This window comes from Argentina silus (assembly GCF_951799395.1).
Source record: "Argentina silus genome assembly, chromosome: 14".
In the NCBI taxonomy this organism is placed as follows: domain Eukaryota; kingdom Metazoa; phylum Chordata; class Actinopteri; order Argentiniformes; family Argentinidae; genus Argentina; species Argentina silus.
Window position 1 is genome coordinate 8,302,392 of NC_139668.1, and position 12,500 is coordinate 8,314,891.

The following is a 12,500-nucleotide window of genomic DNA, read 5'->3' on the forward strand; positions in this document are numbered from 1 at the left end:
TTTGCGTTACACTAAAACTCACCTTTATTCGTTTTTCCGCCTCCATAACTTTGGCATTGGCAACCTCCTCCTTCTTTCTCCGTTTAGCCTGCAAATTTTAATTAGATGAGGGCGTCAAATCTCAAAGATAGACACGTGTCAATCCACCTCCTTGCATCGCGGCGCTCAACAGATTTGTTTCTAGTTTTCTGGTAACAGAAAACATTTGACGCGCACTGCATGCCCGTCAAATTTGTAAAACACCGAAAATGAATAATGTATCGTTTAAATATGTAATTGCAAATGGCAAAAAATCTTGTTGAGAGTGGCTTGCCAACCGTGTCAACTCAAATTTGATTTAGTCCTGCTAAAACACTTTGTAGCTCCTGCAGTCTAATTGTTTGAGCGAGGCAAACAGCTCCTTTTTTCGACCCACTTATGCTAAACTGTAGCTGTTGTCTGATAAAAAAAAAAAGGAGTATTTTCTGTCCAATTTAAATATGGACTGAAGCGAAGGAGACAGCCATTTTAATATTCAACGGCCGTCAACCAAGACCAATTTAGCATTAGTTCCATGAGGAATTTTGCCTAAGACGAAACCCCCTTTGACACAGCAGTACTGTTCAGTAATGGGCTTGGGGTGAGATTAAAACACTGTGGACCGAGGCTGTAGCAAGCATTTCCGAAAAGTCACGCCTGTTTCATGTTGGGTCAAATCCTGTACTGTACCTCCAGAATCTGCTGTGCCCTGTGCTCCTTCTCCATCCGGATCTGCTGAATACGCTGGATCTTCTCCTGTAAATAACAAGCAAACAAGGTCATCATCCCACTCTGTCGTGCAGACGGAGGGGTCCTGTGAAAAGCAGGAAAAACCTCTGTGGTATGACACGTTGGTAATCGTAATACGCGTAAAAGAAGCCCACCTGCTGCTTCAGAATCTTGATTTGCTCTTTCTGCTTCCTCCTTTCCTCCGCTGCCATGATGGCTGAGAGAGAGAGAGAGAGAGAGAGAGAGAGAAACGAGGTGTGTCAAAAAGAGTGTTGTGAGGTAGTTCAGGCCATTGTAGAGTGCGGTTCTGGGGTAACTGAAGGAGGGCAGTGGGTGGACGTAGACAGTACAGAACCGCACGGTCCAATACCTTGCTGTCTCCTGGCTTCCTTGGCGGCCCGGGCCATAGCCTGCTTCTCCAGCTTCCTCATCATCTTCATCTGAGCCGCCTGGCGTGCTATCTCTGCAGGGACAGGAGGGAGGAGGGGAGGGAGGAGGGGAGGGAGGGGGGGAGGGAGGGAGGGAGGGAGGGAGGGACGGACGGGGGGAAAGGTTCATGTCAGTGAGACCTGGACAGGTTTGTAGGCAGGCAAGGCTGGTGTCATTTGTATACCTCACATGGAGGGATCTGGAGATGATGCTAAGCTAACGATCTGAGTTATATCACGCCCTACACTGCTGTACAAACTAGAGAGAGGAGAGGGTGCCAAAAACCATCTCTCCGCCTCCTCCTCACCTTGGGCTTCCAGTTTGCGCAGGAGTTTGGCCTCGCTGGGGCTGGGCACCTCGGCAGCCATGCCCTCCCCTACGTTAGGGGGCCGGCCCTTCCTCCTCCCGGAGGCCTTGGTGCCCTCGCCCCTCGGCTGGCGCTCTGAGTTGGGGGGCCGCCCCCGTCGGCCATCCATAGCCAGGATATGGGGAATAACATCCTCCTCCTTCAGCAGGCTCCACTGTAGACCCTGTAGCGGGAGGGGCAGAGAGAGAGAGAGAGAGAGAGAGAGAGAGGGCGTAGGGGTCTTGTTAGTCTAGTGTCGGGTGAGGGTTTCCACAGTTCGACTGACTGACTGACTGACTGACTGACTGACTGACTGACTGACTGAGTGTGTGTGTGTGTGTGTGTGTGTGTGTGTGTGTGCGTGTGCATGTGTGTGTGTGTGAGACTGAGACCTGGTTACTGCCAGTCAAATCATTCAGGTAAGGCATTCTGATTCTCCTTCAATTCTTGCTTTTTGTTAACTCTGAATACATCTCACATAAGACAAAGGACTTGGTCACAACTTGGTGGATAAAACAACAATCGTGTAATGTATGTACTCATCAGGTAGGTGAGGTCAGTTTTTCCTCATCGAGTGATGTGGTCATGGAAAAACTCCTGGCCCTACTGTATGTATACTACATAATATTGTGTTTCCAATCCAAAGGAATCATTGATACTCAAACCTCAGCCACAGTGGGTGCAGGGTTTTGTCCCAGCCTAGTGCTATCACACCTGATTGGACTAATCAACCGATCTTCAAACCCTCGGTTAGAATCCGGTGTCACTGCTGAGCTTGGACAAAAGCCTGCAGCACTGAGGCTTCTCCAGAACCAGGAGTGAGGATCACTGCTCTAGTTGATCTTTCTACTGTATGGTCAGAACACGGCACTAATGTCTGGTATCATATATAGAAGCACTTAAATAGTATCCAAACATGGCACTATTGGACACCTGTGGAGGTAATGTCATTATTGATTATTATATTTCTCCCTACACAAATAAGGGGGGGAGCTCCAGGGGGCTATGACGAATGTCCCTGAAACTCTACAGCTGAATTCAGCTCTCCTGCAACTACTGTTAGATGAAAATAAAAAAAATAATTTAAAAAAATACTAAAATAAAAAAAATAAAAAATAAAAATGTGAAAATTAAAAATAGAAACGGGGAATAGAGAGAGAGAGAGAGATGAAAGGCAGTCACCTGGGGTCCTTCTCTGGCTTCATAGAAGTCACCAACCCTTATCTTTGCACTGAAGCTAAAATTATCTCGTGTGATGCCACTTATTCCATTTCTGGACAGATACTACAAGAGGAGAGAATGATACATGACTTTGGTGAGACACAGTATCCACTGTTCAGAGAGAGAGAGAGAGAGAGAGAGAGAGAGAGAGAGAGAGAGAGAGAGAGAGAGAGGAGAGAGAGAACGTTTAGCTGTGACATTGAAAAGCCATCTAGAGGGACGGGGGAGGCAGCTAGAGACGAGGTACTATGCATAAGCTGAAAATGGAGCAAAAGCACATGAGAATGAGAATCGCTCGAGCCATTGGTGAGCTTTTAGGCGGGGTAGAGGGAGAGAAAAGGAACACCGGAGAGAGGATTCAAGGTCTTCTCATGTTAGGGGTTCACAAGGGAGTTAGCGATGCTGCTTAGTGAACGGCTAGCTATGATGCCAGTCTAAAGGGGAGGGGGGGGGGGGGGGGGGGTGATGCCACTATACCTTTACCACATCTGGGTACTGCCTCATCTTCTTGCCGCATGGCGCGTAGTACACCACGTCGCCCTGCGGCCGCCCAGCCACGGTTTTGATCCGGGTTTCCCTCTGCCACCTGTGGTAACACACAACAAGGAAGAAATAAAAATGACACGCACTCCTAGGCTGAGATGGATGAATGGATGGATGGATGGATGGATGGATGGATGGATGGATGGATGGATGGATGGATGGATAAGATATAGATAGACAGATGGATAGAGACAGAGATAGAGACAGACAGACAGACAGACAGACAGAGACAGACAGGCAGACAGACCCTCTACGTACCCTAACTCCAGAGGTATCATCAACTCCTTTTCGTCCATCACCCGCTTCCTTTTCCCTGGGCCTGGGGAGAGACAGAACACCTGTTACTCCTCCCACAGAACAGCACATCGCTCCAGTCTCACACCAGCACCACTGGCTTTTCACAGGTGACATCACAAGCAAACAAGAAGAGCACACCACACTGAAATGAAGGCCCCCACTTCACCCGCCCCGCCTCCCCCCACTCACATCAATCCAGCCATATAAGAAGTATGGACTGTATAGTTGATGGACAATAAACCTGTGTCCCCAAGCCGTTGCACACAACAATGAGCCTGACATAACAACGACTCAAACCTGGCCTTCGTGGGAATTTACGGAGTAAAGTATTTGCTGAATGAAGGTGTGGCTCTGTATCAGAAACGTGTGGTGCGCAAGCACTGAGGGGGGAAGTGCTTTGGGAAATGACTGATGTGAGGTTAAGCCAATGGCTATGCATAGGGAGTTTTTCCTGATCTTTGTATTGGGTAAACAAAGGCCAAGTTTGACCCGTTGGTCCACCAGACCTTCTGAGCATCTTGGGGCGGAAGTGTCAGCTCTTTTTTTTTTTTTTTTTAAAGATCAATGTGGTGTTGGTTCATGTCACCCTCATGAAATATTTGTGGCCAGTTGCCAGTTCTCTATGTTGTTACCTGTGCAACACAGTGTGTAATGAAAACAGACAGTCAAAACCGCCTCAAGCTTCTGCAGACGCTTGAAATTCTCTGCTATTAAAAGGCATGAACGTCACACGCTAATAAAAACAGCCTTCAACATTGTTATTCTAGGTTTCGACGTTGACGCATGCTCCGTTCAATTCTGTCATATGTTGAGACACTGTTGGACTAAGACCCTTCACTTTCACATGTTTGTCATGCTCCGTGTTCATATCGTATGCCTTCGTATTTAAAAACCATGATACAACCTCTACCTCTTTTAACTCTCATTCTCCAAAACATTTAAATACACTGTATACTTTATGCTCTTTCCTCTACAAAATGACAATCATAAACTTGACTTGACTTGATTCAACAGCCGGAAACGAAACCACAAGACTGCGTTCTCTGGACGAAACTCGGGGGGGAAAATCACACGCAATGTGTGGGGGAAAAAACATTGGACTAGCTCCTGGAACATTCCGGTTCCTCCTGTAACTGTGTGTTCTCTTTTCTCTCTGAGCTGGGTAATCTCACAGGCAGCGCTGAGGTAAAAGGAGAAATCAACCTCCGGAGGAGTGCCAAACAAGTTGTCAGGCCCTCTTAAGCCCTAGGACATGCTCATACAGGAGCCTGGAGCTCCGGTTAAGCCAGCGAAACCCTCTGCCCTCCCTGCCCGCCCGACTAAAAATAGGCCCCCCCCTCTCCTCCCAGTCATCTGAGGATGACAGCATGCTCTGTGCTATTCAAGAATAGAGGCTAAAGTACATCCTAAATGCTTAAAGACACAGCCTCAGGTTCTCCCTCTGCAGCCTGCGACTGTGTTCTGAAGCGCTGAGTGGCTTTGGCTGTGTGCCAGCAGTCAGACGTTTAAAGGAGCATTCCCTCAACGTTTCCATCCACAGTGAGGCCCACTCATCTGTTTACAAACAGAGAAGAAGGAGAACACCTTTTTTTTTTTTTCCTTTTAAAGGAGAGTGGAATCTCCACTCTCTTTTCGTATTTTTCATTGACTAATCGAGAAAAGAAGAGAGAGAGAGCCTGGTGTTTCCGTTCCCTGCCTGTAGGGAGCGCTGTGTGGACCGCAGACGGCAGCACTAACCGCTAAGCCAAACGCAGGGACAAGGAGGTGCACCTTTGACGGCCCTTCGCTCATCGTTACCTGGGGGTGTGCCGAGGGAGTAAGAGGAGGAGGGGGAGCTGTGATAGGCCAAGGCACTGGAGCTGGTCACGATGGTGGGTGTCTTAATGACCTGGAGGTTGAGGGGCGAGCAGCTGGTGGCAGCCGTGTGGTTGGTTGAGGTGCTCAGCGGGCGGGGGGCTTTGGTTAGCCTGAGTGGGGTCTTCTCCCTCTTGGAGGCGGAGCCTGACGACGGCAGCGTCAGGTCCTTCAGTTTGCCACTGGAGCCGTTGGCGTCGCTGTCCGAGTTGCTGTCCGACTCTGGGCAGGAGGATATAGGGAGAGAGAGAGAGAGAGAGAGAGAGAGAGAGAGAGAGAGAGGGAGGGCTGGTCAATGGGCTGTTGAACACAGCATTATGGTTCTACTTCTCTACTCAGCTGCATGAGTCATTTGGTCAACAGAATACACTGTATTATCGGGTTGAGCTACATTTCAATTCAGTCAATTCAAGGGATGTGGGAAGGGAAATTTATGATTTGAGAATTGCTCTGTGGACTTCCAATTCCAAATATTGACATGTACAGTATTCTAATTTATGTCATATGGAATATTATGATAAGAATAGCTAATTCCTATTCCAGAACAGACAAGTAGGGAGCTAACCTGATAAACTGTCATCGGAGTCCTCCTCATCCTCCTCTTCATCCTCCAGTTCGTCATCATCGTCGTCCTCTGCTGAGTCGTCTGAGTCCTTGATGCTGGAGAGAGTGGCGGCCCCCCCGGGAAGACCGGCCCCAGACTCGCCCCCGCGGAACAGGTCCACCAGAGACTGCACAAGGTGGGTCTGAGAGAGACCCCTCCAGGCAGCCAAGGGGTCCTGTACCAGCACCTGCCCCTGCCCCAGTCCCAGTCCCAGTCCCAGTCCCAATCCCAGTCCCAGTCCTTGTCCCTTAGGGGCCTTGCTCTTCCTGGGGCTGCGGCCCGTGGCGTGGGGTGAGGTAGTGGGTCGCGCCGGTGATGGCGTGGCCTGAGGGGCCGTGTGGGTCCTGTTGCCCCCGGTGCTCAGGTTGACGGGCAGGACCAGGGACTCCCCGGCGCCGTCGCGTGCTGGAGGCTTGTCCGGGTCCTTCCGAGGTTTGGTGATGAGGGCCAGTGGGGCGTCCTGAGCCGTGCTTTGGATGACTCCGTTGGGGTGGTGGGCGGCCAGCCCCAAGAGGGCGTGGGACAGGAAGAGGTTGGAGTGGTTGTTCTGGGGGGCAGGAGGAAGGGGGGCGGGGGGCAGCTTGCTCCTGCTGCCATGGCTCTCCGAGGCCAGCTTGGGAGGAGGGGGCAGCAGGGAGTGCGGGGGCGATGAAGTGGTCACGGCCGCTCTCTTGGGGGTCTTGTGCGGACCCGGCTGCTTCTTGAGCTGCGTCAACGGGAACGTCTGCCCCTGGGACAGAAAAGACTGCTAACAGAGGGGAGAAGGAGGGAGGGAGGGAGGGAGGGAGGAAAAAAAGAGAGAAAAGAAAAGAGACACAGCATAATTGCGCTGGCTGTCAATTTGCATCTACATCGATTGTTCAAGCAGGTGACGAAGTACAATGCCTTGCAGTTCCCCCGGTTATTGTGTCTAAGCAGATTCCCCGGAGACAATGGGGAATATAACATAGCCACAACCAAGGGTATTGTACTCAGCAGAGCCAGTAAAACAAGGCTTTGAGAATCTCTTAAATTCTTAATTACTTTCCACCCTTAAAAAAGCGTTATCGTCATGCATCTGTGTTTTTTTTTTTTTTTTTTTGTGTTGTGTTGGCTTTCATACTGACAAATGCGTTTGTTTCTATCCGTGGCAAGCGCAGGTTAGGCTCGGACGTGTACCTTCAACTACATGTGATATCAAGTGAAACAAATCAATTTCACAGGCCGTGTAATACAGTAACAGTGCTCAAACAACTGAGGGAATAAAGAGGCATTTGGTTCCTCAATAACCTCTCCACTGGAAAAAAACAAATAAAAAGAAAACAAGAAATATGGAGAGGAGGGAGAAGTGCTTTTTAAAATGTTTATCATTTCTTTTTTTTTTTATTGTATTTCTTTTTATTTATTGTGTTCATTTTGTTCTTAAATGGAGAGGGAGCGGATACAAATAAATAAACTCCCATTCTGCTTTGCTGAGGTAATGAGGCCTAAAGTGTTGACCTCTTCCTTCGCCGGCGAAGCCACGCTGCGGGAAACCCAATCAGATGACATCGTCTCCCTCCCGCTCTGTCTCAAAGCAACCACTGGCTGTGCTCCAATTCTCGCGCCATCTCGCGAAAGTGTGCACTTGTTCACTCCCCCTCATGGATCTGAAAGCATTTGATGAATGTAGGCAGGGGCTAGAGGGGGTTTCCAGCCTTATTTCCTTCACCAATCCAATGTCTTTAAATCCATGTGGGGGACAAGTGTATGCTATTTTGAGCAGGGTAGAGAAGTGGACCATATCCAAGCAACAAGGATTTAAAGAATAGTGAGACAGACAGAAGATGAACATGAATAAGCTTCTAAATAACCAGACGAGAGATAATGTCTTTTAACCAACATTTTTCAACCACTTTTTTAGTTCATCGAGAATCTGAAATGAAACGCTTTCAGGCAACCGCAGAGCACTAATGCATCTGATCATCGACTAATCACCAAGCCTGTGATGAAATGAATCAAGGTGTGTTAGAGCTGGACTGGAGCAACAAGGTGTTGAGGGGCAGCAGGCGGACCCACCTGTTTGAGCCTGAACTCGTTGATCTGGGAGAGCGAGGCCTCCAGCAGCTTCCTCTTATTGGCTCTCCCGCCGCCAGACGAGGCGCGTGGCGGCTTGGCCAAGGACTTAAGGGCGTTGGCGACGGGCGAGGTGTGGAGAGGGAAGGGTTTGGGGGAGGAGGACAGGGGGAGGCCAGAGTGGGGCGGAGAGGGGACGGAGATGGGCTTGGGGGAGGAGCAGAGGGAGAGAGGCAGGTTCTGGGGAGAGGAGGGCAGGAGTTTGGGTGGCTTGGGGGACTCGGTGCGTGAGGCCTTGGGGGAGGTGGTCAGGGCGATGGGGGAGGCTAGTGGGGAGGCCTCTCGGTGGGGGTGAGTGAGGAGGGCCAGGGGCTTGGAGCTGGCTGCTAGACCTGTGGACTGGATGACGCTCAGGTGCTGCTGGGGTCCCTCTTCCCTGGGCCTGGAGGTGTGGAGGGCCAGTGGGGTGGTCTGGGACAGGGCAGGGGGAGAGGGGGAATGCGGTAAGGGGACCAGGGTGGGAGGGTCGGAGGGTAAGCTATGGGGCAGACTGTCCCTCTTGCCATGGACCTGGATGAAGGAGGAGTGGCGGTTAGCTTGTTAGCTCACAGTCAGACACAATCAAACACAGGTCTAATGAGCAGCACTACCCACACAGTGGACACACTGGACAGTGGGCATACTTGTATTTTATTTGAAGGATTCAAATACTACTCTAAATACCAAATGTACAGACTCGTGCTTGCTCCAACACTACGAATCAGGAAGAACCAGTGCAAATAGCTCCACATGAGTAGGCCACGCATCGGTAAATAAACAAGCTGAGTGTGTGTTCTTCTGAGTGCCGTCCGTTTTGTGTTTTCTACGGTCAGAGCTACCTGGACGGTCGACTGGCTATTCCTTCACCGGCCTGGCTTAACTGTACCTTCATCTTCTTCTTCGCCCTCCTCTCCTTCTCCGAGTCCGACGCCTCGCTCTGTTTACTCTGTCTGTCGTCCTCGTCGTCCTCGTCGTCGTCTTCGTCGTCATCGTCGTCGTCGTCATCAAGGTCGCTGCTGATGGCCCCGTCGCTGGAGCTGTCCGAGGATGTGCCTGATTCGCTGTCACTCACCCCGGGGGCGTCTGTCGGCTTTTTGCGGGGTTTCTGGGTTAGAGGACAGAGCTGTCAATCCGAAAAGCATCCAACCGAAAAAATATGCAAATAGCCCCAAAAATCATTGACTTTACTCCTACTATTTCATAACTTTGTTTGGTAAGATACACAGTTAAACACAGTTAATGTTATGTTGGTATTACCTACAGAAATTAAAAAGAATTCATCTTTTATCATTGCAATTTATAGTTTTCATCTTAATGCTACTCTTGATTCTGGTCCCCACCTTGTCTTTAGGTTTGTGGGGGGTTTTCTCCTGCAACTCTGCCGTGTTGCTGTGGGGGCTGCTCCTCTGGCTCTTGGCCTTGGGGGGGTTGGGGGTCTTGGCTGGCCGGGAGGGTGCCAGGGTCAGGGATGGGCTCACCGAGTAGCTCCCCTGCGTGGTCAGGGCGGAGACCCCACTTCCGTTCACCGCCCCATTCACCCCTGAAATCACACAAAAGACGAACCCGAGCGTTGGGACATTGCAGCCAAGGCTAATGGGATATATGGGGCAGAATAGAACAAGAGCATTGAGAAAATATTTATTGATGTGGATCTCATTAAACGTGCTGCGCGGGGCACGAGTGGTTTACATAATAAAAGATAAATTAAAAGATTAAAAAAAAAGAATTTGATGGAGGGAGCTACAGAGAAATAGCGAGAGAAAGAGAGACAGAGAAGAGAAGAAAAGAGAAGAGAAGAAAAAGAGGGGGGAAAGTCGGCACATTCACCAACTGAGGCTGGAAGTCATTAAAATCTTCTCAACAGGAGACATCTCATCACAGCGCCGGAGAGAGAGAGAGAGAGAGAGAGGGGGAGAGGGAGAGAGAGAGAGAGGGGAAGAGGGAGAGAGACAGACACAGAGAGAGACAGACTACTCTCTTTTATTCCCTGTGAAAAGTCCCACCACCTGCTTACACAAATAATTAATTCATTTACATCTCCTACAAGTGCCTGAGGGGTACAAATGTAACGCTTCTCTGTCTTACCTCACCCTCTTAAGGATTTAGCTCCTTTTTTTGGTTCTTTTTATCTGCAGTAAGATCCTTTCCCTCTATTGAACAGGTGTGACTGAATGTAAGAGGTGGTGGGGGGCTGTTGCTGCTGTACCTTTGGAGGGTCCTCTTCCGTTCTTGTTGGGGGTCCGGGGCTGGAGTGGGCTCGGTGTGTGGTTGGGCTGGATGTGGGGGGTGAAGATTGGGGGGAGCCCCAGGAAAGGGGGGAGGAAGGCAGCTGCGCCCCGTCCGTGGGCCTCAGCGGCACGCCACCACTCTGATGGAGGGAGGGAGAGGAGGAGGAGGAGGAGGAGGAGGAGGACATTAGGTCATGTCAGTCTCACTTCAACGCTATACCCATAACCACTGCTTAAAGAGGAGGGACACCGTCTGGCGCAAATACTGACATTAGCCTTAGTTGTCTCTCTGAACTGCTGTGTGTATTTCGGAAGCATAGTCGGTTGGTTTGCTACTGCTCTGTTTGGGGTTAATTTCAAATGATCGAGCTTTGTCTTACTCCTTTTTTCGACGAGGTTGCTCTCACGGATTACGTTGTCGAAGCCCAATATCTTATAATGAGGGGCTTTGAGGGTTTCTATGATCATGTGACCTGACCAGGAAAAAACGACGGGCTCTAGTTATGACCTACAACTAACTATTGCTTCTCGCTAGAGTTTCTATTGGTCAGTCCACATAGGAAGCAGCCCCCCCCCCCCCCCCTCCCTTAGGACCTGACCCCGCCCTCCCGTCTTACCTGACAGCGCCCCCAGCTGAGACATGCCCAGGGAGCCAAGGCCTCCAAACTCTGGCCTCCCTGAGTTGGTAGTGTACAGGCCGAAGGCTGGGTGGTTGATCAGGGGGAAGGCACTTGACAACGTGGATCCGATGAAGGGCTGCTCGCCCTGCGGCCCGAACAAAAGACCTGACGATCACAAATGTACAGTATTATTAGTATATCATTCCATTTATCTGAAACTCGATATGGTGAGTGCCGGTCCTTCTTGTTTTTTACTGTCAGAATGGAAACAGCAACAGACGCCTCAGGATTTGTGCTTTACTGAGAGATGAATAAAGTTTTTCTTGAAACCGAAGTGAATTAAGGGCAATGTTCATGAGCAATGTCATGCCCTTAAACTACCCTGGCACTCTTAAGTATTCATCTCTCTGTATGTTAAAGTTTAATAACGTCTACCTTCCCGAATGATTTTCTGCTTGGCAAGATGATGTTTTATGTATATTCAATAAGACATTAGGCAGGGTAAAGGACAAAGATTCCCCTGGACTTCTTGTACAAATGAGGGCTGCAACTCAGACTGTAGTGACTGGGAGACTGTTGGGAAGGTGTGTGTGTGTGTGTGTATGTATGTGTATGTATGTATGTGTGTATGTGTGTGTGTGCGTGTGTGTGTGCGTGTGTGTGTGTGTGTGTGAGCAATCACAGTATCCAATTGTTGCACTGTTGCATCTGACGACCACTGCGCATGAGAATTCGATTTTGTAGTCACCAAGAAACTTGACCATTTGGCCAGCGAGGGAGAGAGAGAGCAACTGAAGTGTTTCCGTAGGAACATCCCCTAGTGCTTCAGCATGCTGCCTAATGAGACCAACACACACACAAGTCCACTTGCAGTGCTTCGTCACATTGGAGTGGGTCTTGTGTAAGAGGACTATCTGGTATAATACACTCTGGGACGTTTTTTTTTTTTTCGACATCTTTGCTTTTTTTTTCGTAAGTCAATTTCAACACACGTTGCCTGAGGACGAATACTTCTACATCATCATCATCAACTCTTTTCCTGAGCGCAATCATTTCTGGCAGGGAGGCGACTGCTGCGTATTGTCTCCTCGCCGAGTCAGATGCAATTTGGCCGGAGCATATTTCATGCAAATCCAATTTCCATTCTGGAGAGGGTGAGAGGCTGGAGGAGGCCGCTCAGAGCCTGCCGCGTGAGAGCCGGGTTTATACGCATCATGCATAAAAAAGTGATGACTGAAGAAAGAAAAGAAAAAAAGAAAAAAAGAAAAAGTGTTATTCACTGAGCACATGAAAATGTCAAAAAATAACCCCACACCAAATGTTGTGAGCGCCAGAACAGAGTTGACATGGATGGAGGGAGGAAGAGAAAAAAAACTAAAACAAAGGTGTACTTCTGCAACCCGGGCGACAATGTCAGAACGTGTTAATCATCATTGACACCCCGAATGACAGAACGTGTTTATCATCATTGACACCCCGAAAGTTGCTCAACAAAACCTCACGGTACGTAGCGATTGTTTTATTTTCTGTACGTTAGC

The 12,500-nt window shown here is 49.4% G+C and overlaps 1 protein-coding gene across 6 annotated transcripts in view; it reads right to left on the minus strand.

The window, feature by feature from the left end:
* LOC310815194 (bromodomain adjacent to zinc finger domain protein 2B-like) overlaps positions 1-12,500 on the minus strand; it is a 72,085-nt gene that overhangs the window by 15,572 nt on the left and 44,013 nt on the right. For 3 of the 6 annotated variants that reach the window (XM_083684885.1, XM_083684882.1, XM_083684880.1), the window contains exons 4-18: positions 10,960-11,127; positions 10,321-10,482; positions 9,455-9,654; positions 9,001-9,219; positions 8,079-8,645; positions 6,003-6,789; positions 5,381-5,659; positions 3,545-3,605; positions 3,221-3,329; positions 2,705-2,806; positions 1,484-1,706; positions 1,118-1,210; positions 903-964; positions 709-774; positions 23-88 (exon numbers count right to left, since the gene is read on the minus strand). In XM_083684885.1, coding sequence (XP_083541011.1) covers positions 23-88; positions 709-774; positions 903-964; positions 1,118-1,210; positions 1,484-1,706; positions 2,705-2,806; positions 3,221-3,329; positions 3,545-3,605; positions 5,381-5,659; positions 6,003-6,789; positions 8,079-8,645; positions 9,001-9,219; positions 9,455-9,654; positions 10,321-10,482; positions 10,960-11,127 — 3,164 coding nt within the window. The remainder of the gene's footprint in view (positions 1-22; positions 89-708; positions 775-902; positions 965-1,117; positions 1,211-1,483; positions 1,707-2,704; positions 2,807-3,220; positions 3,330-3,544; positions 3,606-5,380; positions 5,660-6,002; positions 6,790-8,078; positions 8,646-9,000; positions 9,220-9,454; positions 9,655-10,320; positions 10,483-10,959; positions 11,128-12,500) is intronic. The other 3 variants (XM_083684884.1, XM_083684883.1, XM_083684881.1) reach the window with 2 other exon arrangements.